Raw genomic sequence first — 26045 nt, forward strand, 5'->3', positions numbered from 1 at the left:
ATATTTTTATCCCCAGGGGTACAGGTCTGTGAATTACCAGGTTTACACACTTCACAGCACTCACCTCAGCACATATCCTCCCCAATGTCCATAACTCCACCCCCCTCTCCCAACCCCCTCCCCCCAGCAACCCTCAGTTTGTTTTGTGAGACTACGAGTCACTTATGGTTTGTCTCCCTCCCAATCCCATCTTGTTTCATTTATTTTTCTCCTACCCCCTTAACCCCCCATGTTGCATCTCCACTTCCTCATATCAGGGAGATCATATGATAGTTGTCTTTCTCCTAATGACTTACTTCACTAAGCATGATACCCTCTAGTTCCATCCATGTCGTCACAAATGGCAAGATTTCATTTCTTTTGATGGCTGCATAGTATTCCATTGTGTATATATACCACATCTTCTTTATCCATTCATCTGTTGATGGACATCTAGGTTCTTTCCATAGTTTGGCTATTGTAGACATTGCTGCTATAAACATTCGGGTGCACGTGCCCCTTCGGATCACTACGTTTGTATCTTTAGGGTAAATACCCAGCAGTGCAATTGCTGGGTCATAGGGTAGTTCTATTTTCAACTTTTTGAGGAACCTCCATGCTGTTTTCCAGAGTGGTTGCACCAGCTTGCATTCCCATCAGCAGTGTAGGAGGGTTTCCCTTTCTCCGCATCCTCACCAGCATCTGTCATTTCCTGACTTGTTAATTTTAGCCATTCTGACTGGTGTGAGGTGATATGTCATTGTGGTTTTGATTTGTATTTCCCTGATGCCGAGTAATATGGAGCACTTTTTCATGTGTCTGTTGGCCATCTGGATGTCTTCTTTGCAGAAATGTCTGTTCATGTCCTCTGCCCATTTCTTGACTGGATTATTTGTTCTTTGGGTGTTTACTTTGTAGTTTTCTGAGTATAGATTCTTTGCCTCTTTGGTTAGGTTTATTCCTAGGTATCTTGTGGTTTTGGGTGCAATTATAAATGGAATTGACTTCTTAATTTCTCTTTCTTCTGTCTTGTTGTTGGTTTAAAGAAATGCAACTGATTCATGTGCACTGATTTTATATCCTGACACTTTACTGAATTCCTGTACAAGTTCTAGCAGATTTGGAGTGGAATCTTTTGGGTTTTCCACATAGAGTATCATATCATCTGCAAAGAGTGATAGTTTGACTTCTTTACTGATTTGGATGCCTTTAATTTCTTTTTGTTGTCTGATGGCTGAGGCTAGGACTTCTAGTACTATGTTGAATAGCAGTGGTGATAGTGGACATCCCTGCTGTGTTCCTGACCTTAGCGGAAAAGCTCTCAGTTTTTCTCCATTGAGAATGCTATTTGCGGTGGGTTTTTCATAGATGGCTTTGATGATATTGAGGTATGTGCCTTCTATCCCTACACTTTCAAGAGTTTTGATCAGGAAGGGATGCTGTACTTTGTCAAATGCTTTTTCAGCATCTATTGAGAGTATCATATGGTTCTTGTTCTTTCTTTTATTAACGTATTGTATCACATTGATTGATTTGCGGATGTTGAACCAACCTTGCAGCCCTGGAATAAATCCCACTTGGTCGTGGCGAATAATCTTTTTAATATACTGTTGAATCCTATTGGCTAGTATTTTGGTGAGAATTTTCGCATCTGTGTTAATCAAGGATATTGGTCTGTAATTCTCTTTTTTGATGGGGTCTTTGTCTGGTTTTGGGGATCAGGGTGATGCTGGCCTCATAAAATGAGTTTGGAAATTTTCTTTCTATTTCTATTTTTTGGAACAGTTTCAGGAGAATAGGGATTAACTCTTCTTTAAATGTTTGGTAGAATTCCCCCTGGGAAGCCATCTGGCCTGGGCTTTTGTTCATTTGGAGATTTTTGATGACTGTTTCAATCTCCTTACTGGTTATGGGTCTGTTCAGGTTTTCTGTTTCTTCGTGGTTCACTTGTGGTAGTTTATATGTCTCTAGGAATGCATCCATTTCTTCCAGATTGTCAAATTTGTTGTTGTAGAGATCCTCATAATATGTTCTTAAAATTGTTTGTATTTCTTTGGTGGTGGTTGTGATCTCTCCTCTTTCATTCATAATTTTATTTATTTGGGTCCTTTCTTTCTCTTTTTGATAAGTCTGGCCAGGGGTTTATCAATCTTATTAATTCTTTCAAAAAACCAACTCCTAGTTTCATTGATTTGTTCTATTGTTTTTTTTGGTTTCTACTTCATTGATTTCTGCTCTGATCTTTATTATTTCTCTTCTCATGCTGGGTTTAGTTTGTTGTTGTTATTGTTGTTGTTCTTTCTCCAACTCCTTTAGGTATAGGGTTAGGTTGTGTATTTGAGACCTTTCTTGTTTCTTGAGAAAGCCTTGTGTCACTATATATTTTTCTCTCAGGACTGCTTTTGCTGTGTCCCACAGATTTTGAACCGTTGTGTTTTCATTATCATTTGTTTCCATGAATTTTTTCAATTCTTCTTTAATTTCCTGGTTGACCCATTCATTCGTTAGAAGGATGCTGTTTAGTCTCCATGTATTTGGGTTCTTTCCAAATTTCTTCTTGTGATTGAGTTCTAGCTTCAGAGCATTGTGGTCTGAAATATGCAGGGAATGATCCCAATCTTTTGATACCGGTGGAGACCTGATTTATGACCCAGGATGTGATCTATTCTGGAGAATGTTCCATGTGCACTAGAGAAGAATGTGTATTCTGTTGCTTTGGGACGGAATGTTCTGAATATATCTGTGATGCCCATCTGGTCCAGTGAGTCATTTAAGGCCTTTATTTCCTTGTTGATCTTTTGTTTGGATGATCTGTCCATTTCAGTGAGCGGAGTCCCCTACTTTTAAAGTCCCCTACTATTATTGTATTATTGTCAATGTGTTTCTTTGCTTTTGTTATTAATTGGTTTATATAGTTGGCTGCTCCTATGTTAGGGGCATAGATACTTAAAATTGTTAGATCTTCTTGTTGGACAGACCCTTTGACTATGATATAGTGTCCTTCCTCATCTCTTATTATAGTCTTTGGCTTAAAATCTAATTGATCTGATATAAAAAGTGCCACCCCAGCTTTGTTTTGATATCCATTAGCATGGTAAATTGTTTTCCATCCCCTTACCTTAAATCTGGAGGTGTCTTTGGGTCTAAAATGAGTTTCTTGTAGGCAGCATATTGATGGGTTTTGGTTTTTTATCCATTCTGATACCCTGTGTCTTTTGATTGGGGCATTTAGCCCATTTACATTCAGGGTAACTATTGAGAGATATGAATTTAGTGCCATTGTATTGCCTGTAAGGTGACTGTTACTGTATGTTGTCTCTGTTCCTTTCTGGTCTACTACTTTTAGGGTGTCTCTTTGCTTAGAGGACCCCTTCTAATATTTCCTGTAGAGCTGGTTTGGTGTTTGCAAATTCTTTCAGTTTTTGTTTGTCCTGGAAGCTTTTTATCTCTCCCTCTGTTTTCAATGATAGCCTAGCTGGATATAGTATTCTTGGCTGCATGTTTTTCTCATTTAGTGCTCTGAATATATCATGCCAGTTCTTTCTGGCCTGCCAGGTCTCTGTGGATAAGTCTTCTGCCAATCTAATATCTTTACCATTGTATGTTACAGACTTCTTTTCCCGGGCTGCTTTCAGTATTTTCTCTTTGTCACTAAGACATGTAAATTTTACTATTAGATGATGGGGTGTGGACCTATTCTTACTGATTTTGAGGGGGGTTCTCTACACCTCCTGGATTTTGATGCTTGTTCCCTTTGCCATATTAGGGAAATTCTCTACAATAATTCTCTCCAATATACTTTCTCCTCCCCTCTCTCTTCTTCTGGAATCCCAATTATTCTAATATTGTTTCCTCTTATGGTATCACTTATCTCTCAAATTCTCCCTTCGTTGTCCAGTAGTTGTTTGTCTCTCTTTTGCTCAGCTTCTTTATTTTATTCTCTATCATTTGGTCTTCTATATCACGAATTCTCTCTTTTGCCTCATTTATCCTAGCAGTAAGAGCCTCCATTTTTGATTGCACCTCATTAATAGCTTTTTTTATTTCAACTTGGTTAGATTTTAGTTCTTTTATTTCTCCAGAAAGGGCTTTTATTTCTCCCGAGAGGGTTTCTCTAATATCTTCCATGCCTTTTTTGAGCCCGGCTAGAACCTTGAGAATGGTCATTCTGAAGTCTAGATCTGACATATTACCCATGTCTGTATTGATTAGGTCCCTAGCCTTCGGTATTGCCTCTTGTTCTTTTTTTTTTGTGTGTGGTGAGTTTTCTGCCTTGTCATTTTTTCCAGATAAGAATATATGAAGGAGAAAATAACGTACTAAGAGGGTGGCAAAGACCCCAGGAAAATGTGCTTTAACCAAATCAGAAGAGACCCCGGATCGTGGGGGTGGGGGAGAAAAGGGGAAAAATGAAGTTCAGAAAAAAAAAAATTTTAAAGAAAACAAATAAAAAATATAAAAAAGAAAATAATTTAGACTGGTGCCTAGAACAGGGTCGACCCCCCGACTTAATTTGGGGAGTATTTTGGTCTCTTAGAAGAAACTACCTCCCAAAATTTTAAAGAATGAAAAACATATATAAAGGTAAACACAATGAAAGGATGGAATATGACTATAAAGATGAAAAAAAATTTTTTTTAATTTCTAAAAAAAGGAGTTGATAGGGTAAGTTGGTTGGGAGAACAAAGAAAAAGAAGGTGGAGAGAATTTGCTCAGGCTGAAGACTAGAAGAAGCCCGGTCCTAGATTTAGGGTGTATTTTTATCTATTAGAAGAAGTTGTACCCCAAATTTTTTAGAAGAAAAATCCCTATGTGTATACAAAAAATAAAGTTAGATACAATGAAGGATAAAATCTGACTATAATAATGAAGGTTCAAAAAAGATTTTTTTTAAATGAAAGTTATTGTTAAGATAAACTAGTTAAAAAACATTAAAAGAGGAAAGGGTAATAGTTTAAAAAAATTTAGCAGAAGAAAAAAATAAAATTAAAAAAATTAACTTTGCAAGACTAAAGCATCATGGGCAGAAAGCCATGAATTCCATGCTTTGTTTTCTCCTCCTCTGGAATTCCGCTGTTCTCCTTGGTAAGTGAACTTGATCTTGGCTGAATTTCTTGTTGATCTTCTGGGGGAAGGGCCTGTTGTAGTGATTCTCAAGTGCCTTTGCCCGAGGCAGAATTGCACCGCCTTTACCAGGCCGTGGTAAGTAATCCTCTCAGGTTCGCTTTTGGGAGCTTTTGTTCCCTGAACGCTTTCCGTAGAGTTCCGGAGGACGGGAATGAAAATGGTGGCCTCCCAATCCCTGGCCTGGAGGAGCCAAGATCTCCGGCCCTCACTCCTCAGTGTGCCCTCCGAGAAAAACGCTCAATCACTCCTGTCTTCCTGGCCTCCGGCTGCGCTCTAAGCTCACCCAGCCTTCGACCAAGCATCTCTGTCTCTGGCACAGAGCTCCGCCTGGAGTCTCCGAACCCCGCAGATCCCTGAGCTCTTCCAGAGGGGTTCTCCCCGGATCTTGTGGGGACCCCACTCACAGAGCAGTGACTTTTGTCATGGATTACGGTTGAAGGTGACCCCGAGCTGAGAGCTCACTCCTCGGCTCTGTCTCTGTAGCTGGCTTCCCTGTTCTAATACCTGCGAGCTCTGGAACACTCAGACACCCCCGATCCTTCTGTGACCCCACGGGACCTGAGGCCATGCTGTCCCATCGTGGGCTTCACCCCGGTTTAGCCTCAGGAGCGATGTCCCTCGTGGAACAGACTTTCAAATGTTCTGATTTTGTGCTCCGTTGCTCCGCCGCTTGCCGGGAGCTGGCCCCTCTCCCCGCAGTCTATCTTCCCGTTGCTTTGGATTCACTTCTCCAGTGGTCCTACCTTTCAGAAAGTCGTCGATTTTCTGTCTCTAGAATTATTGCTCTTCTTCTCTTCAATCTCCTGTTGGATTTGTAGGTGTTTGGAATGGTTTCATAAGCTATCTAGCTCATCTCTTGCTACCTGATGTCATCTCAGTCTGTTACTTCTCCGCCATCTTGACTCCTTCCCCTCAGCAAACATTTTTTGCACATCCATTCTGCCATGCATCATGCTAGAGTTAGAGAAATGTGAAAAAATGCAAATTAACATTAACAAGTATAAACCAAGCCAACCAAAAATCTCACATCCTTAGGAAATTAAATGTTCTCTTCTCTGTGAGGCCTTCTCTGATTCTCCCGGGTGAATTTAGTCACTCTTTCCTAAGAGCACCCAAAACAACCTGTTCAACTTGTAAAGTCACATCCCTCTCATTGTATTTGTCTTTCAGTGAGCCTGCCTCTTTCCCACACTTGACTTCTTTAGGAGCTCCTTTAGGTCAGTTTTTCTTTCATAGTAGTCAGGATATGACTGGTACAATTTGCCTTTGGAGGATTTTTGTGGAGGTTTTTTGGTTTGGCGCTTTTTTTTTTCCATGACCTGGTTGATGCATTCAGTCAGTGCCCTAATAAATATTTACCGATACCTACTCTATGCCATGTACTATGTTATATAGTGTATAATAAATATGAATAAGAAACAAGACAATAGACAAGGCCAAACGGACAAGGTCCTAGATCTCATGAGATCTCACATGGCCACTTGAAAGAAATATGTTTTTTTTGTACAAAATCAACCAAGCATTTGAACCTTATTTACTGTATTGCTCAAATCTTCTGTGATTTTAAATGTATTTCAGGCGCATTTTACATATTGAAGCTTACTGGTAGTATGCTAAAGTCTCCCACTATAATTGCATTTCTGTTCATTTTCTTCTATTTTTGCTTCACATTTTGCCAACAAAATCAGATGGAAAGATTAAAAATAAAAGAATGGGCAAAGGTAAATCAATGAAGTATAAATCAAAAGAAAGAAACGGTATTAGTAAATAAAATAGTTCCCAAGGCAAAAAAAAAACACTGACAAAGGAAAATATTTTATATTGAGAGAAGATAAAAGCTCTGAATTGTGCACTATATAATATAGCATCAAAAAGTGTAAAATAGGGGTGCTTGCATTGTTCAATCAGTTAAGCATCTGCCTTAGGCTCAAGTCATGATCCCAGGGTCCTGGGATCAAGGCCCATGCTGGGCTCCCTGCTCAGCAGGGAGTGTGCTTCTCCCTCTTCCTCTGCTCCTCCCTGACCTTGTGCTCACTCTCTCTCATAAATGAATAAAATCTTTTTTTTAAATGTAAATTAGATTATAAGCTATAAATACATTTTCTAAAGGGAGAATGTGTGGACAGGGAAGAGGGTAGAAATTGTTCTTTATTTGTGGCCCAGGAGGATACCTCCTGGAAAGCCCAGTCATTTAGAACTTCATTTGTAAAGAAGCAACAGAACTTGTCAGCATGTCCTGTAGTCCCAGAAATACCCTTGAGTTCAGGGAAATGACAGTCGGGCTTGAAGAAAGAGTAGTGGCAGGAGGACTATCTGTGCTGTTGTGATCGTTCTGGGTGAGGAAACAGCAGGTTAGAGATTCAAAGGCGGGGTGCCTGGCTGCAGAGCCCAGGCTCTTTCCAGGGCACCATACTGCCTCCTAGTAGTAGTAATGGGATCAGAGTCCCCAGGAATTCATTCCATGTGCCACTCAGAAGAGACCAGCCTTTGCTTTAAATGCCAGCTTTCTCACACAGCTCCAATAAATGTGAATCATCATTGTCTTGTGGGTCTTCAGGAAGCTATGGACAAAGACATAGATGTATTTTTTTTTTCGTCTTTCTCTTCCTCTTTCTGCATTTTCTGTGCTTAGAACATTAAAACATACTCAGTTCATGAAGTTCAGGTCAAATACTCATCAACGAGTACTTACTTCTTTTAATTAGTGAATTTCCTGTCTTGGGGAATGGCCCCATCATCTAGCCATCTGCCCAAGCCAGAATTCTATGAATCTTAGACTCCTCTTTTTTTCTTTACCCCCTTTCCATAACATGCATGACCAAATCCTATGGATTTATCTCCTTAGTAGCTCTTGTGTTCGTCCCCTGGTCCTCTCCATCTCCGGGCCAGTGCTTTTGTTCATAACTCTTTGGCCACAGGTTGCTATAGTTGCCTCCCAACTGGTACCCATGCCTCTTGTCTCTTGCCCTATGAGCCAGTCACTATCACTGTCCTGCTGATAATCCTTAAGTGTCCTGTTACATTTTCAGAACCAAGGTCCAAATTCCTTAATTCTGTTTTTTGAGACACTTCATGATCCCGCCTTTTTTTTAGTTTTATTGAGAAAAAATTGATACACATCACTGTATAAGTTTAAGGAGTACAAGCATGATGGTTTCATTTACATGTATTGTGAAATGATTACCATGATAGGTTTAGTTCACATCCATCATCTCCTATAGATACAAAGAAAAAGAAAAAATTCCTCTTGCTGATGAGAGTTCTTAGGAGCTACTGTCTTAACTTTCCTATATACCACACAGCAGTGTTAGCTATAGTCATCATGTACCTTATCTCTAGTACTCATTTATCTTATAACCGGAAGTTTGCACCTTCTGACCACCTTCCCTCAACCCATCCTTCCCCCAGCATCCCCTCACCTTTGGTAACCACAACTCTGATCTTTTTTTCTAGGAGTTCAGTATTTTTAAGATTTCACATATAAGTGAAATCATACACTATTTGTCTTTCTCTGTCTGACTTATTTCACTTAGCATAATACCTTCAAGTTTCCTCCATATTATTGCTAATGGTAGGATTTCTTCATTTTTTATGGTCGAATAATATTCTGTTATATTTGCATATATTACCACAACTACTTTATCCACTCATCCATCAGTGGTCACCTAGGTAATTTCCATGTCTTGGCTATTATAAATAATGCTGCAGTGAACATGGAGGTTGCAGATTTCTTTTTGAGTTAGAGTTTTCATTTCTTCTGGACATATTCCCAGAGGTGGGATTGCTCAATTATATGGTAGTTCTATTCTTAATTATTTGAGGAACCTCCATACTGGTTTCCATAGTCTGGCCTACTTTCTAATCCTGCCTTCTGTCACTGCAAAGCTGCTAAGCTCCAGCATTATGGAACCTGCTGTATCATCCTGAACTCCACAACTCTGTGCCTTCACGTGTACTATTTGCTCAACCTAGGACATCCTTTCTCCCCCTTTTGTTTTACTTATTTCCACAGGCCCTTTGAAACCCAGCTCCTACTGACTTTTTTTCAGGATGCCCTCTCTCACTTTTCCAGCCTTGCTGTCTTCTGTGCTCGTGTAGCACCCTGGGCATTCTTCTATCTTGGTACTTAACACTCTCCTGTCATTGTTGATGAATGTGCCTATCTCCTCTACCACCCAGACTGCAAGCAACCAGAGGCAGAGATGCTTTTACTTTATTCTTTTGGAATTGCCAGAACCTAGCCTGGAGTCTGGTCCATGATAGGTTCTTAGCTTAGTAAAAATGTTTATGAAATGAATAAATGAGGTTTTTTGGCTCAATAATGATGCTTTTATTTTCTAGGTACATGGTTCAGTGGCCTGGTGGCCGAATCCTGCATCGCCATGAGCTTGACACTTTCCTTGCTCAGGCAGTATCTACCCAGCTTTATGAACCCGATCAGCTTCAAGAACTCAAGGTGATTTGATTTTCCCTCACTTAAATTCTTTCTTCTATGAGCTCACAGCTTTCCTTTTGGTGTTTCCTCATCAGCTTCAGGTGTTCTTTTTTGTCTTTAATTTTTAATTTTTTTCATTATTTGACAGGCCAAAAAAGGTATCTCAAGGTGGTGTCTTTTTAAAGTTTTGAAGTTGATGTCTTTGGGGGGGGAGGGTAATGAGTGTCTTTCAAACTCTCCTGGAATGACATGGATCGAAGCTGCTAGTGAACTCAGATGTCTGTAATTAAAAGCCAACATGTTCAAATTTAACTAGAATAATCGACACAATGGGGACAAGAGTAAATGTAACCAATAACAATAAGTTTTTAATAGTAGTTTCTCCTCTGTGGTGGTTTCAGATTGAGAAACTGGATGCCCGAGGGATCCAGCTTGCTGCCCTCTTCATGAGTGGGGTCGACACAGCTCTGTTTGCTAATGATGCCTGTGGCCAGCCAGTCCCATGGGAGCACTGCTGCCCCTGGATTTACTTCGATGGCAAGCTGTTCCAGAGCAAGTTAATTAAAGCGGGCCGAGAGCGAGTATCCTTGGTTGAGCTCTGCGATGGCCAGGTACCAGCAAGTTGGGCAGCTGCTAAGGGCCATCTCTGATCTGCCATGGGGATAAATTGGCAGAGGGTAGAAGAGAGCACAGACATTAGAGGGGGAGGTAGGAAAAGTGGGAGAATGTATCTGCCATTAACTGCACTTGGTCAAGGATCAGCCCAAAGGCCCAGAGTCTGTTATGTACATGTTCTAAAATTGTATGTTGGAAAGTATTTTTTATGAACTTCAAATTTTCATAATATTTTCTTACTGAATATTTCTTGCCCATGGAATACTCAGATACACTATATGCCTTTCCTGAAATTCTTAGAATTTCATTTCCCTTATTTGCAAAATACAAAAAAATAATCCTGTTATATACTTTTGCAAGTGATGGTATCTTTTTTAAAATTTTTATTTATTTTTTAATTTCTTTTCAGTGTCCCAGAACTCTGTTTATGCACCACACCCAGTGCTCCATGCAATACGTGCCCTCCATAAAACGCACCACCAGGCTCACCCAACCTCCCAACCCCAACTCCTCCAAAACCCTCAGATTGTTTTTCAGAGTCAACAGTCTCTCATGGTTCGTCTCCCCCTCCAATTTCCCCCAACTCCCTCTTTTATAAAGGAACTATGTTTGGAACTAGAAGAGGGTGGTAAAGTAGATGACAGAGTAGAAGCAGGGGATTTTTTACAGTGAAACCTTAGGAAAGATGAGGAAAGGTACCCTTACTTTATCTGTTTGGGCGGAATGAGCTGAGGGACTAGAACAGGAGTCGTCAAACTACCTCAAAATGCAAAACTTGGAATTTTTATTCCAGTCAAGTTTTACTGGAACACAGCCACATTCATTCATTTATGTATTGTCTACAACTGCTTTCCCCCAACAATAGCAGAGTTGTATAGTTGTGACAGAGACAGTTTGGCCTGCAGATCCTATCTGGCCCTTTTCAGAACTGGTTTGCTGACCTCTGGCCTAGAGGCATGGACTAATCCTAGACAGAGGTCATGGTCTCTGATCCCGGGTATGGAGGAAAAGGTTAAAAAGCTTGGCATATGTCAGGTTTTATTCTCTCTCGTTCATCTAATTCTGTTATCTCCCCCTTAAAAAATAACCTAGCATATTTCTGGTTGTGTGGTAGACCATCGGTAAATACTTATGGTTATATTTGTCTTCCTTGACCTAGTCACTCAACAAGCCCTTGGTCAGAGCTAATATGATCCTTTAGTGTCATGTAAAAAGTGCCAGGCAGGTTTTCCTGCGTATGGCTCCTTGAACCATTTAGCCCAGGCCTCAGTTCTCTTAATGGCAATGGATTTGTGAAACTGTAACTAGAATGCCCAGTACATAGAAGTTAAAAAATGGCAGATTTGGGGGTGCCTATGTGGCACAGTTGGTTTAATCCGACTCTTGGCTTTGGTTCAGGTTGTGATCTCAGGGTTGTGAGATCAAGCCCTCATCCAGCTCTGTGCTCAGTGTGGAGTTGGCGTGGGTTTCTCTCTGTCTCCCTCTGCCCCTCCCCCCCACCCCATCTCTCTCTAAAATAAATAAATCTTTTTTTAAAATGGCGGTTGCTATTATTAATTCTGTTCTTCCTTTGAAGGCTGACCTGGCAACCAAAGTGGAAAAGATGAGACAGAGTATCCTTGAAGGAGTCAACATGAACCATCCACCACCTTCTGCTCTACTTCCATCACCTACTTTTGTGCCTCCCATGGTGCCCTCTCTCTACCCTGTTTCACTTTATTCCCGAGCCATGGGCTCAGTGCCACCTCCCCCTCAAGGACGGAGCCGGGGATTTGCGGGTCAGTACCTAAAAATGAGGTATTTGTCATCCTCAGTCTGTTTCATAGTAGTCTATCCAGTAATTATTGCCAGATACTGAATCAGCAGTTTTTTTATATATGTATTATCTAACTTACCTTCTGTGCTGTGCTGTGTAGTTTGAAGAGGAGTTTATTGACAGGGGTGTGGCCTAGATATAGCCTAGGAAGTCCACTGACTTCCCAGACCATGCTCCATAGAGGTAGTTGGTCCCTGAGGATTTGACTGTCACCAACTAAACTCACAAAGTAACTGATGTAGAAACCAGGAGGTACTTTATTACTTCCAAGTGAACTGGATCACCATAGTTGCCGGTTAGCTCACTCATTCTCCATAGGCAGATGTACATAGGAGCTTCCAGAAAGACCATATGGGAGGTAAGAGTAAATGACCAGTGTCCACAGACAACCATACTTGATGTACCCATTTTCGCTCTGGGGGTAGATGACACATTTCCAGAAGCACAGAGAGAAATAAATTATAGTCTGTGCCCGCCAGGGGATTGCAGTTTAGTGGGGAAAACAAATACACACACATATACCCAGACATACCTAAGTATAAATTATGGTGACACCTGAGCTGTGGCTTAGTGATGAATAGACAGTCATGCTTAGGTAGCTCAGATAGTGAGCCTAATAATTCAAACAACCTTGGCAAAACACAATATTTTAATAGGGACATTTTGACATGAAATATCAAGGTTCTGTGATCAGGTAGGAGTGTCATTGCTGTGGTTGGAAATGTTTGTTGTCTATTGCTCATCATTAAAAAAAATAAAGCTCAGAGTTGAAGTTTGTCTTCAATTTAGGCTCATAAATTTCAGTATGCATATTTAGTTCAAGGCTCTACTTAGATGAGCAGTGTGAATGTCTGCTCTGTTCAATCAGCTAGTGAACAAGTGTTATAAACCAGGGAGCTGGCCATTCATTCATTCCATTCCTTGAAACTGACTTTAGAGATCCTTGCTCTCATTTTTTGTGCATTGATTTTATTGTGTCTCAGAAGACAGCCTTAATTAAGGTTAAGTTCTCGGGAGGTCCTTTACATTGTCCCAGCTCCCAGTGATGCCTGGTCTCCAGTTACTGGTGGTTCATGAGGAGCCTTTTGCCTCCTGAAAGGCCACAATAAGATCCCCCAAATGCAAGTCTTTCTAGCCTTCTTAGGACTAGCTAGTACCCTAGTTCCTTAGACTCCCACTGTCATATGAATGAAGCGCTCTTTACTGCTGACCTGCTAAGTGAGCGAAGGGTTATTAACATTCATGTTTTTTCCATAAACTAAAATTAAAATTATTCTGTGAAGGCTTCCTTTTGTGCCAGATTACAAAGCTCTGTTGTGCTGGTGAGCTCATATGTATGTACAGCGTTGGAATTTCTGTTTTAAGGAAATATGCTATCTTGTCTTAAATTAGTTCTGGTTTTCAGCTGTTGCTATTCTTGCTTATTAATTATAAATTGCTTTCAGTTTAGTTTCATTATTTTCCATTTAGTTTGGTTGTTTGGCTAAGCCTCCACTGTCATGGTATGTATTTGAATCAAAAGTGGTTTGGGTTCACTTTTTATTAAGTAACTAGAATTTGAATAAAACTTAAAAGAAAAAGAAAAATCATTTGGCTCAAATGAATAAACAAACAAAAATCAGGATCAGACTCTTAATTAGAGAACAAACTGATGGTTGCCGCAGGGGAGGGAAGTGGGGGGCTGGGCAGAATGGGTGAAAGGGAGTGGGAGGTACAGGCTTCCAATTAGGGAATGAACAAGTCACAGGGATGAAAAGCACAGCATGTCTAGTCAATGGTATTGTAATAGCATTGTATGCCAACAGATGGTAGCTGCCCTTGCGGTGAGCAGAGCGTGACTCCGTAGTTGACAAATCCCTGTGTTGTAAACCTGAAACTAATGTAACATTGTGTGTCAACTAAACTTTAATAAAGAAAAAAAAGAAAGGAAAATAGAAGTGGTTTTGGCATATAATTTTCTAATAACAGATTTTAGAACATTCATTCTTTCAACAAATATTGCATGCCTACTCTGTGCCAGCCAGGCTCTGTAGCTGAAAAATGTGTCGTCCACACCCAGCTTGCCAAAGTGGATGTCCTACAGATCTTCAACCCCCGTCCCTAAATTCACTTCCACCATGAACCTTTGTTGTTATCACAGAGTCTTTTTTTTAAAAGATTTTATTTATCTATCTTTGAGAAAGAGACAGCGAGAGAGGGAACACAAGCAGGAGGAATGGGAGAGGCAGAAGGAGAAGCAGACTCCCCACTGAGCAGGGAGCCTGATGCAGGGCTCGATCCCAGGACCCTGGGATCATGACCTGAGCCAAAGGCAGACGCTTAACCAACTGAGCCACCCAGGCACCCCCAGAGTCTTTATCATAGAGAAATGGAAATAAGCAGAGTAGGGGGCACTGTAGGATTTTTTGTTCCACCTCTTATCCTACCTTGCATTTAGCATTCATTACTGCCCTTCTTCCTGTCTTTCCAGGTCTCCATCCAATCCCACCCCAAGGAGGAAAACTGGAGATTGCTGGGATGGTTGTGGGCCAGTGGGCTGGTAGTAGGTCCTCCAGGGGCCGAGGCTCTTTTGGCATGCAAGTTGTTTCTGTCGGTGGGCCAGGAAAAGGGTATGTATTCCAGTAGGTTGATATGAGCTAATGTCAATCAAGGTGCCATTGGGAAAATGCCCAACTACTGAATACGTCTATTAAGGTAAGAGGCATTAACTAACTTTCCATTTTTAAAGCCAGTTTTCAGTTTAGTTCAGCAAACATACACTATATTCCCGGCCTCAATGAAAAAGTTTTTGCCCTAGAGGAGGATATGGGACACAGAACAATTTAGTATGATATAGAAATAAGAGAGATAAAGGTTTACAGTGGTAACACAGAGGAAGGGCACCTAACTTAAGGGAGTCAAACTTCCTAGAGGAGGTGAGTAGGTAACTAAGTGAAAATGTGGGTATGGACTCTGTGTGTTCCTCAGGATCACTTTTTCCCCTCACTTTCTACAGGCATGGAAAAGAACAGACTGGTAGAGGATCCAAAGGACATAAAAAAGGAAACAAACAAGTAAGCCCTATTTTGAGATTATCTAGCTTCTGTTTGATACCTCTTGTCTTTTCACCTAACTTGCAAAAGATCAGATCAGGCATGGAAAACTGTGTTTTCGGGGCTTCTCCCAGCATTTGAGTTCATTCTTTTGCTCTAGTGAGGGTCTAGTGAGGGTTAGCCTGCCCAGGCTGTTCGCACAATGTTGCAGAGTGTCATTCTTTCCTCTGAATGAGACCACAGGACAGAAACCAGGTCCTGTGTCCTGAACACCTATACCTACCATAGTATGTGCTACATGCAGCCACAAAAGGGCCAGAGTGAAGTTAACAGTGGGATTTCCAGCTACTTGGGCTTTCTGAATAGAGATGCTTAGAAAATTGGACTTCAGCCTTTGCTGAGTATGAGAAGAAAGGAGATGTTGCCATTTTGTTTATTCTTAATGGCTCAAAATGGTCTTAAACTTTCCTCTAAGGTACACCTTGAATTATATCAGTTTCCACTGGTCTTCATTAGACATACCCCTCTCCTCAGACATGAAGAACCTAATCTTTATTGAACCAGAATCTTGTTCTGGACTCAGCCTGCTGGGCTCCTCCTAGTATAGCAGCTATCATTTCTTTCTTCCTTCCTTTTTCTTTCTTTCTTTTCTTTCATTTATTTAGAGAGTGCTCATAAGCAGGGTGGGGGTGAGGCCAAGGGAGAGGAGAGGGAGAGAGAGATTCTTAAGCAGGTTCCATGTCCAACGCGGAGCCCATTGCAGGGCTCGACCTCACAACCCTGAGATCATGACCTAAGCTGAAATCAAGAGTCAGACACTTAACTGACTGAGCCATGCAGGCACCCTAGGAGCTATTGTTTCTTGAATGCCCCCTTTCTACCAAGCCCTCTACTAGACATTTTACATGCAGTTTCTAATCCTCCCAAGGGTCACTGATGAGACCATATTGCAAAGCAGCTTTGACATAGGTTCTCAGTCCCGAATTAGCTCTCCTATATACAGCCAGCCCTCACTGCATCCAGTTAATCCCCATTGTCTAATGCTTTCTCAAAGATACGTATTTGCTTTAATGTTATTTTGAGCTAAAAATGGAACTAGAATGGTAAGTCCTCCACACAACTCAGAGAGCAAGAACTTTGAGATTTTTCTAGAGCTTCTCAACTTTTTCCAGAAGCTGTTCAGTAAGATATAAGGGATTATACCTAGAAGGAAAACTGGTCACTCAGATAGGCTCCCATAATGTAATACAGCCTTGATTAACTAACCATGATTCAGGGTCTGATCATTAGGTATACGGTCTGAAAAACCTGATTTTTTTTTTTTTTGGTACAGTAAGAGTAGATCTCTCTCTCTCTCAGGGGTTGACTCACATTAACTAAGATCACAGAAATAGCTATGTGGATATGACCGAAAGAGTGGCACTGGGGAGAAGGGAGGGAGTGAAAGATACTGAAAGATCTGTGAAAGATCTTGTGAAAGGTATGAATTTACAGCACTTTATCTCAATCAAGTACTTTCTGCAGTAAGTATTGTGATATATTGTACAGTTACTCTTTTCCGGTCACTCTTATAAAAACTTGTGAGGTGTTTATTATTCTCCATTTGAAACTGAGGCTCAGAGGGATGAAACACTTGCCCCAAATTATCCATAAAGTCAATATCAGTGTTGCCCTTCCAGCCTGAGCTGATTCCAAAGCCTGTTGCTGTCCTGATTCCCCTGCAGTATAACAACTCTGATTGGTAGAGACAAGATTCAGACTTAGGTCTGGCGGACCCTAGTGCATATGCTCTTTACCATTTCTACCAGAGCTTGCTTTCTTTAAGTGTAAGCTGCAAGGGAATCCATGGTATTGGAAGTTTGATAGGAGACTTGGAATCAAACAATAGTATTAACTAGAATTTATTGAGTTTGTACAGTGTGCCAGGCACAACATGTTCTAAGTGCTTTACATAGAGTGTCTCATTGAATCCTTGTAGGAATTTAGAAAACAGATACTATTATTATATTTAACAGTTGAAGAAACTAAGGGAAAAAGTAGGGATGGTAGATGATCTTAAGTTTCTCTTTGTGAAGATTACTGGGGATACTGTTACCTAATCCAGAGGTAGCCTGGCCAAGGAAATTCTCATGTTAACTTTGTTTTTAACTGAGGCATGGTTCCTGCACAGAGGTGCTGCTGATGGCCATGATGACTCTCCTTTTTCTATTCAGTCACCGTTTCTTCAAAGTATGAGATCATTGTTCCAGCTTATTTAATCTGCTTACATTATAGTCCTGTGTTCTTTATTTTTCTCAAGTCTTTTTAAATTTTTTTTAGTGATCTCTGCACCCAACATGGGGCTTGGATTCACAACCCCAAAATCAAGAGTCACATGCTCCACCAACTGAGCCAGCCAGCTGCCCCTATAGTCCTGTCCTCTTGAGATTATTCTTAGGCCACTGGAGTATTGTGTATTTTCAGATTCTTAAGTCACTTACTGGTAATGTTTTGATATCTTTGTTAACTCCCTCAGGTGGCTAATTCCATCCATTGTGCAGATTTTTACTTGTTTCATCTTTTTTCCAGGTTCTTGAACAACATTTTATAGTAGTGCCCATGTTGTACAGGTTTTGGAGCCAAAGGATCTCACTTTGAATCTGGCTTTAGACAGACTTTAGAGGCTGACCCACCTGGCATGGAATCCTGGCCCCACTGCTTTCTATCTGAGTGTCCTTGAGCGAGTTACTTTGGTCTTTCTCAGCCTCAACTTCCTCATCTGTAAATGGGGCATCATATCTACCATTTAGGGTTCCTACTAGTATTAGAAAAAGATATCGTAAAGCTTTATAAATGATAGCTGTGTCATTATTGCGTGGTTGTCATGGCCATTGAGTTTCAGTCAAATCCATCTGTTGTCACCCTAAGTTCTCAGGACAGTCATCGGGATGTACAATTACGTGGTAGCAAGCATTGAAGAACTGAAGCAGCTTCTGGAGGCTAGCTTAGGAACATGTTTGGGAAGCGTCAGCCAGTGTGGGTAATTACCAATTCCACTGACTCTCTCTGTCTTTGACAGGGCACTTCTTTTTTTTTCCCCCCCATGGGGGAATTATTTTATTTTCTTGGATGTTAACCTTAAATACTTTTATATCAGCAGACATTTTTATTATCTCTAATATTGTCAAATGTCAGGAGTGTCAGGTATCAAAGGCAATCTCTTGGGCTCTGCTGCCTTGACAACAGATCATGATCTTGGGAGTCCTTGCGGAGCTGAATGCTTGGCTTCCGAGAATTTTTTTTTATAATTTTAAAATTTTTTTTATTAACATGTAATGTATTATTAGCCCCAGGGATACAGGTCTGTGAATCACCAGGTTTACACTTCACAGCACTCATCATAGCACATAGCTTCCCCAATGTCCATAACCCAACCACCTTCTCCCTATCCCCCTCCCCCGGCAACCCTCAGTTTGTTTTGTGAGATTAAGAGTCTCTTACGGTTTGACAGGGCACTTCTGATGGAGTTTCTAAATCCCTGGAGCCTCATCAGGGTCGGTCCCACTCACAGGTAAATGGAAACAGTGGCACATCAATCAAAGAAGAGAAGAGTGATCATCACCTTCCAGCTTCATCCCAGTGTGCCTTACCCAGAGACAACAACATGTGTAATAATGGTAACCGCTACTTCCCTGCGAAGAATGGGGAGAAGAGCCGCTTGCGAGAGCAAAAGCTAGGAACTGTGGCACAGCAGAAGGAAGGGTAATGAGCAGAAGATGGCTTCAGCAGATCAGGAAGAGAGGAAAACCTATACTTTTCTGATTGTAGGCCCAAGTTAGAGGAGGACATGAATGCTTACCCTAGATTTACCCAGGATTTTATTGGGATGTCCTATTGTATTCATCTTTTTCCATTCCCTGTCTTTTTCTGGACCTCCAGACTTAGTGGTCGGCTTCTGGGGAAGCTCTGGCCAGAGATGAATGGCCGCAGCACTAGCTCCTATTCTCAAATCGAATATGAAGTGCCAATATTCTCTTTGCCTCCCCTGGGAGTGTAGTAAGGCAGTGTCTGTCAGAAATCTGGTGTCATCACGTAAGGCCCTATAGAAAAGTTCCAGCTTTGGTTTTCTAAGTCTTCATCACATTACTCATTTACAAAACCCATGGATGGTAGGGGTAGGGACTGCCATCTGTGGCCTCCTAACTTGTATTTTCCTCTGTGAAGTAGTGGGATCTTGGTATATAATCCGTACCCTCCTCTCACTCTTTCTCCCCATCCACCTAACCCAGGATTTTGTACCACCGCCTCTAACTCTGGCCTGACAATCAGATAGGTAAATGTTTTCAGGGAAGTGAAATAGTATTGGTTATTTTATTTTATTTTATTTTATTTTTTATTTTATTTTATACACTTAAAAAAAAACTACCAATGGCCTTTGTACTGGGGGATTCTAGTGAGTCGGAAAAGTACTGGGCAGATTTTTCCTGCCTCTGAACTAATGCATTGTTTGTAAAATAGAAGATGTGGCGCAGTTCACCCACTCCCTGCTGCCCACACCCTAAAAGGGTGGGAATCAATGTATTAAAACTGAGTACGAAAGGGAACTGAAAAGACAGTGCATGTGTGTGTGTGTGTGTGTGTGTGTGTGTGTGTGTGTGTGTATGGGTGTGTGGGTGGATGTATATATGAATGTGTGTATCTATATGCATACACATACCCTTTATATAAAAGAGAGAGATCTATTTATCTATACGTATTTTATATATATAAATATATGTGTGTGTGTGTACACACATGCACACATACATTACATACATGGTGATGTCTCAGAGGATTTACTGAATTTCCCAGAATGCTTCCACTGCTAGGGAGTGGTGGGTTTCAAAAGACCACACTTAAAAATCCTTACTGAGTCACAGCCCATCAATTACGAGAAGATGGGCTTCTCTAAAGCAGACAAAAAGTACTTTCCAGAGATTGCCTGCTCAGAACAACAAACAGTTGGGTTGTCACAAGTTTAATCTTGAACAGAGCCCTCACATCCCATAGAGTGAGTGCAGGGAGGTTGGAATGGCTTTGGGGAAGATTTGAGCCTTTCCTTCGGCCAGAATAGCCACGTTCAGAGAGAGAAAGGGGATGGGAGGTGATTACCAGGGCTTGCAGCCAATTTGGAGGAAACCTCATCTGGAACTCCTGGGTCAAACTGGCCTCAGGCTAGAATTGATTGCCATGAATCCTTGAAGGAGAGAGGACTAGTATTGGAAAGATGGGTAGGGAAGTGTGAGGAAATCGACACTTTGATTTTACATGCCTAGATTGTTTTATTTGTTCATTGATGTTTTGACTACTGGATCTTTTCATTTGCTTTGCAAGGAAGACTTCAGAGGACTCTGGCCCAGGCCTTTAGGGGCATTCTGGAAAGCTCCCAGCCCTTGAAGAGGCCAGAATCTGTCCAGGACAAAAAAAGTTGTTCTTCCTTGCGGAAGATACTCTTGAGACAACCTTGCATTTCCAGTTTCCCTCCTCAGCAGCTTTGGTATGAGGGAAGGGAACATGGCTTACAACAGATTAGCATTGTGTCTTCATTCAGGAACTGAGGCTTCCAGCCTTACACATCTCCTTTTGGGCTTTGTGATATTCTTGCCCAAGAAGTACCATTTCTACAGGAATTCAACTGACTAGACTTCTAGCAGGGTTTCTCTCTCTTTTTGAAAAACCCCATGCACGTTAACCCACAGTAGGTCCTTGGTGATTTTTTTCCAGACAACCACAAGGCTGTTTGCTCACTGCCCACTTACAATGAGTGTATCATAAGAGACCGGAAACAGTCTCAGACTGTTTAATCCTAGTCTGGCCCAGTTTAAAAGAACCCACAGCTTGTAGGGGGAAGGAGCCCTAGAATTCCTCTCCCCCTGCCCAGATACTTCTTACATAAACCAAAGCAAGATGACAAGAGTGCACACCTAGCAAGATATATCCAGGAACAAAGTGTACAGAGACCTCCTCTTCGGAATTTGCTCCCTTAATTTGGGCCCTCCTCTTCTCATGGACCTGCCCAGCCTTTCACAAAAATCTTGAAGGGTAGGATGATTGTGTCCAGCAAAATCGGAATTTGGTAATGAGCTTAGGTGGCTTGGAAGTTTCTGGAGCCACAGATGGAGGAATCCTCAAAGCTCTAAAAATGACTAGAATTACTGAGCTGAGTTAAATTAAGTATGTAGGCACCATTTTCTAATAGGAAGTACTTGGAGTTCTATGGAAAGGTATTTTCTTCGGTTGCTGTTTCTGTGCATCTTGAATCTATTTGACACAATCAAGTGACAGTATTGTTAAATCTCACAGCCTTAAGAAAATTTCTTATTTTGTAGGCATTCACTGTGAGAAGTAAAATTGCTGCTTTGACAGGGATGATTTCAGTTTGCCAAAAGGCTTGCTTCTCTCCCTTACACACCTCTGCTTTCTTCTAGCCTGACCCAGGGTAAAGTAAGTGGCTTGCTTCCAACCTTGATTTTTATTTGGACTTCAGGGTTTGGAAGGTTATAAGAAAGAACCAAAAGGGGCCACATGCCTGAATTTAAATTTTCTGCCAAAATACGCAGCTTAAAAGCCAGAAAAGCTCAGGTTCATTACTGAAAGATGAACTTTTTCTTATCTGAGGACAAATTGGGGAAAGTGGGTCTGTTCTTTGCTGCGAGTACCACTTGAAGAGACTGTCATCCTCTACTTGAGGTTCCATTTCTTACTATGATGTGTGTGGCTTCTCTTGAACAAAGTCATACAGGTACCCCCAGAAATGACCCCTTGACCTTGTAGGGCCACAGGCAAAAGCACCCTGGTTGTATATAGCCACTGATTCCTAAGGACCTGCAGTTCTTGATTTCTGCTGGTATGTCTTGGGGTCAGCCTATAACTCCCATCCTTATTCAGTGGCCCAACAAACTTTTGCTCACTTGCATCATTTTCATTCTGAGCCAGGAGGACTTTGGGTAGACTTTAAAGCCCAAGAAATGGCACTGGCACTGCCAGTGACATTTGATTTTAGTCTCCATCTTGATTTTCTGGCATTATTGATTGGCCAAGTCACATTAGCTTCTTTTGATCACAGAGGAAAAACAGCCAGACAAGGCATTAGGGAGGGTGGTTAAGGCGGAGGGGAGGGTGGGGGGAGGAATGCTTACGTAGGGTAGGGAGAATGTGGAAGTAACTGTTTGGTTATAGTGATCCAGTCCGTTGGAACCTTGGCTCATGTGGGCATGTCAGTGATACCCTTTCAGTCTCTAAGACCCCCTCTCCTTTGAAATGACAATACAAGTAGACCACAGTTTAAAGTAGCTAGTAGACTTCTACTAAGGTTTAATCGTTATACTTGTTCACTTCCTGTTGCATATTTCCTAAATATGCTTGGGGTTTTGGGGCAGGGGGTAAGTTTTCACTGTTCCATGGTATGTCACTCTATATTTTTCTCCCTCTCGTGACTTTGACATCTTTAATTTGACTTTCTATTCTCTTTCCCTTGGCTTTATTGCAGTAGTCTGCTGGGGCAGGTAGAGCTCAGTGCACTTATTCCCTTATTATTGCTGATTACCTTCAATATTGTCAAAGGTTGTTTTGATGTTCTCAGAAGATAACTTCATTTTTTTTCTTTTTCTTTTTTTTTTTTTTTTAACAAAATCATCTTTTCCAAGTTAAAAGCAAAATAAAATACCCCCTGTGCTACGGTGCCCATTTCAGCTTTTGACATTGCCGTTGTACTTTTATAGCTCTTTTTGTCTGTGTTGGTAGTAACTAATAACTAGTGAATTTTCATGTAAATGAAGCAAATTAAATATTTCAGATTAATCTCTCATAACCCTGCCAAATCTGATAATTTCATATTAGTTACTTCCCCCCAAGACACTTCCCCTCCTTTTATTTTATTCTATTCTCTTCTATTTTTAGAATAACATACTAGGTTAAAGAAACTTTAACTGCAAGGAATCAATGATTTTTAGTGCTCCCTGATAAATGATGTTATTGACAAAGTAAATTCTTTCATTGTTTTTTCCTGTGTTAATATCTCTTCTCCTGTGCTCTTGACAGTGTGTTTAGTGGATGGATAATACGTATTTCTCTTTCCCACTCCCAGATTCCAAATTCCCTGCCTTTTTGGCCCACCTCACCACAAAAGCTCCATAGTTTATTAATGTAAGTTTGAATGGATGCTTCTTAGGGGAAACTGCAGGAATTTCTGGAAGTGTTTCAGAAAGGAATGAAAATGTCTCAGGAGTTGTTCTGTGATGGAAATTGGTCTGTTGTTCTGTTAATGCTGATGGAAAGAAACTTACAGTGCTTAATAAAAGTCTATTCTTTTAGTAAAAAAATGTGAAATAATTTTGGGTGTGTGAAGTTTAATTTCTTCTCCCATTCCTGGATCCCTTTCTGCAAGTGGGGGTTATCTCAATTCAGAAAATGTTGCATAGAGATTTAGGAGCCTATTTGTAGGTGAATATCAGGGCAAGAGAAACACGACAAGAATCATCAAAAGGAAGGGTATATTTAGCTTCCTACTGAACTTTTTTATGTGGATGTTCTAAAGGCACTTTTGACTTGACATTTCCCAGACTGAACCTGTCTTCTTTTCTGAAGCCTCCTCCTCTCCGTGAGCACCACCACCTTCCACTCAGTGGTCGAAATCACAAACCAACCTGGGAGTTCTCCTAGACTCAGGGCTTTCCCTCATTTCTGAAATCCAGCTCGTGACAAGATCTGTTGATAATACTCAGCCAGCTTTCTGTTTCTCATATCTGTCTCCTTTTTGTCCGAGCTGCTGTGGTTTAGCTAAGGCCTCTTCATGTCTCACCTGGATTATTGTAGTTGCTCCCCTGTCTTATGCCTAACTGGGAAATTATAAGCAACATTTCATGTTTAAGCATTATGTACCTTTGCCCAATGAAAGGGCCAGTAGCTTTTTTTTTTCAGGTTCTTAAAGAAGGCTATGACTCAAGAGACATTAAGAACCACTGCTTTAATCCACTATGTATATCAGCTTCCAGAGTAATCTCTCCTAACATGCTGTACCCCCAATTTCATGGTCCCTTCATAATCAGGCCCCTGACCACTTCCCTAGCCTCATTTCCTACAACCCTAACCCATTTCAGCAACACTAAAGTGTATCCCATACAGCTCTTAATACCCGTTTCTTCTCATTTGCTTATACCATTGCCTAGAATGCCTCTCTCCCTTTGTCTCTGGTGCATTCTCAACTTGACCTCCCAAGATTCAGCTCATAGCTTTGTGATTCTTTTCTTGATCCCTGACTAGGGATCCCTGTACAGACTCTTCACGCCCAGTCCTATAGCACTTTCCTGCATCTCTGCCCCTCAGTTAAACTGTCTTCTTGGCACCTACCACTCAGCATGCACCTAACAAATCAAGGACAGCTAAGCCACCTTTGAAAATATTCCCTGGTATAAAGCAGATTGTAGACTTCTGAGGCAGGATGTGTTGATGACAAAAACACAAGATTGAGGATGAAGGTTTAGCACTGGATGGTATTCACTTAAATGTGTTATGGGGCTATAAAAAGAAAAAAAACCAACCCTGAGCTCTGAGTCACCTTCGAGCCATAGAGGGATGCTTATAAACACCTTATGCTTAACTGAAAACTCTTATTTGTAATATACTTTGTTTTATATTGGCTTCATTGTGGCTACAGATGCCTTTTCCTAACCTTTGATCTTTGGGGATTGGGAGTCAGAAATTAATAGTAGGAAATCTTGAGCATTTTGGCTTTTGAATGTTACCATTTATTGAGCACCTGTTGGGTACGAAGCTCTTGTAGCTTATTTCTAATCTTCAAACCACTCTGCAAAGTAAGTACCATCCCCACTTTGTACATGAGCAGATGCATTCAATGGTGCCCAAGTTTGCACACGCTAATGACCAATAAAACCAGGGTTCTAAATCTAAGTTTGTTTTTACTAAGTAGATAACTTTGTCTCTGCCTGCCCAACATTCCTTCTTCTTTCTAGCCATTAAACCCAGTTTTCCCCCTTGGTAGTGCTCCTCCCTATCTTGGGGTAGAGGAGGCTTGGTGGTCAGTCACATGGCTTCACTTTCCCCAGTGGGATGGCTGTATGATCTGAGCAGGGCCAATTGTGCTTTTTCATGGATTTGAGGGAGAAAGTGACAAAGGATTAAAATATAGCTCTTAAACTTAAAAACATTAGGAATAATGTGAGCCTAGAACATTGCCTTCTATTTATATCTTCTACAACTAGTCTTCGTGTGTGAGAAACATGAAAATTCTGTGGTCATTTATTAGAAACAGATTACAGAAAGTGGTCTATCGAAGTCTTGCCAGAGAGAGGTCTGGGCACGTTATTTTACACATTTGTATACATTTACATTTCATTTTCCAGCCCCTATATATCAATAATCTCTAACTGTTGAAAAGGGAAGTGTATCAGGCAGAATAAGCTAGGTTTTGCTGCAAAAACCCCCAAATCTCAATAACATAATAGAGGTATACTTCTTGTTCATATATGTCCAGCATGCGTTGGTAGGGGAGCGCTTCATCTACAGTCCCTTGGGAATGCAGACTGACAAGCCCCATTACTGGGTCAGGGGAAGGCATGTGGCAAAATGCAAACTGACTCTTTTTTTTTTTTTTTTTTTTTTTATTTTTTAAAGATTTTATTTATTGATTTGACAGAGAGAGATCACAAGTAGACAGAGAGGCAGGCAGAGAGAGAGAGAGAGGGAAGCAGGCTCCCTGCTGAGCAGAGAGCCCGATGCGGGACTCGATCCCAGGACCCTGAGATCATGACCTGAGCCGAAGGCAGCGGCTTAACCCACTGAGCCACCCAGGCGCCCGCAAACTGACTCTTAAAGCTTAAAATGGCACACAGCACTTCTCTCTTCTCATCCTCCAAAGCAAGTCACCTAACTTCATGGAAGTGGAAAAGTACAATTCTGCTAGGTGCCTGGAACGAGGGAGAGGTAAGAGTTTGGTGAGTTGCAGTAAAAGCATCACAAGGAGAAATGACCCATTTCTGAGTAGAACTGATTCATCACATTTTGT

At 41.1% G+C, this 26045-nt stretch overlaps 1 protein-coding gene across 3 annotated transcripts in view; it reads left to right on the forward strand.

The window, feature by feature from the left end:
• Positions 1-19659, forward strand: part of FAM120C (family with sequence similarity 120C) — a 110710-nt gene extending 91051 nt beyond the window's left edge. Inside the window, exons 11-16 of one of the 3 annotated variants that reach the window (XM_032847957.1) lie at positions 9448-9562; positions 9943-10152; positions 11733-11934; positions 14443-14581; positions 14968-15025; positions 18495-19659. In XM_032847957.1, the coding sequence (XP_032703848.1) occupies positions 9448-9562; positions 9943-10152; positions 11733-11934; positions 14443-14581; positions 14968-15025; positions 18495-18749 (979 nt within the window). In that variant the 3' untranslated portion in view covers positions 18750-19659. The remainder of the gene's footprint in view (positions 1-9447; positions 9563-9942; positions 10153-11732; positions 11935-14442; positions 14582-14967; positions 15026-18494) is intronic. The other 2 variants (XM_032847958.1, XM_032847960.1) reach the window with 2 other exon arrangements.
• The last annotated feature ends 6386 nt before the right edge of the window (positions 19660-26045 follow it).

Source organism: Lontra canadensis, unplaced genomic scaffold (genome assembly GCF_010015895.1).
Source record: "Lontra canadensis isolate GAN:19392208 unplaced genomic scaffold, GSC_riverotter_1.0 scaffold197, whole genome shotgun sequence".
Classification (NCBI taxonomy): Eukaryota; Metazoa; Chordata; class Mammalia; order Carnivora; family Mustelidae; genus Lontra; species Lontra canadensis.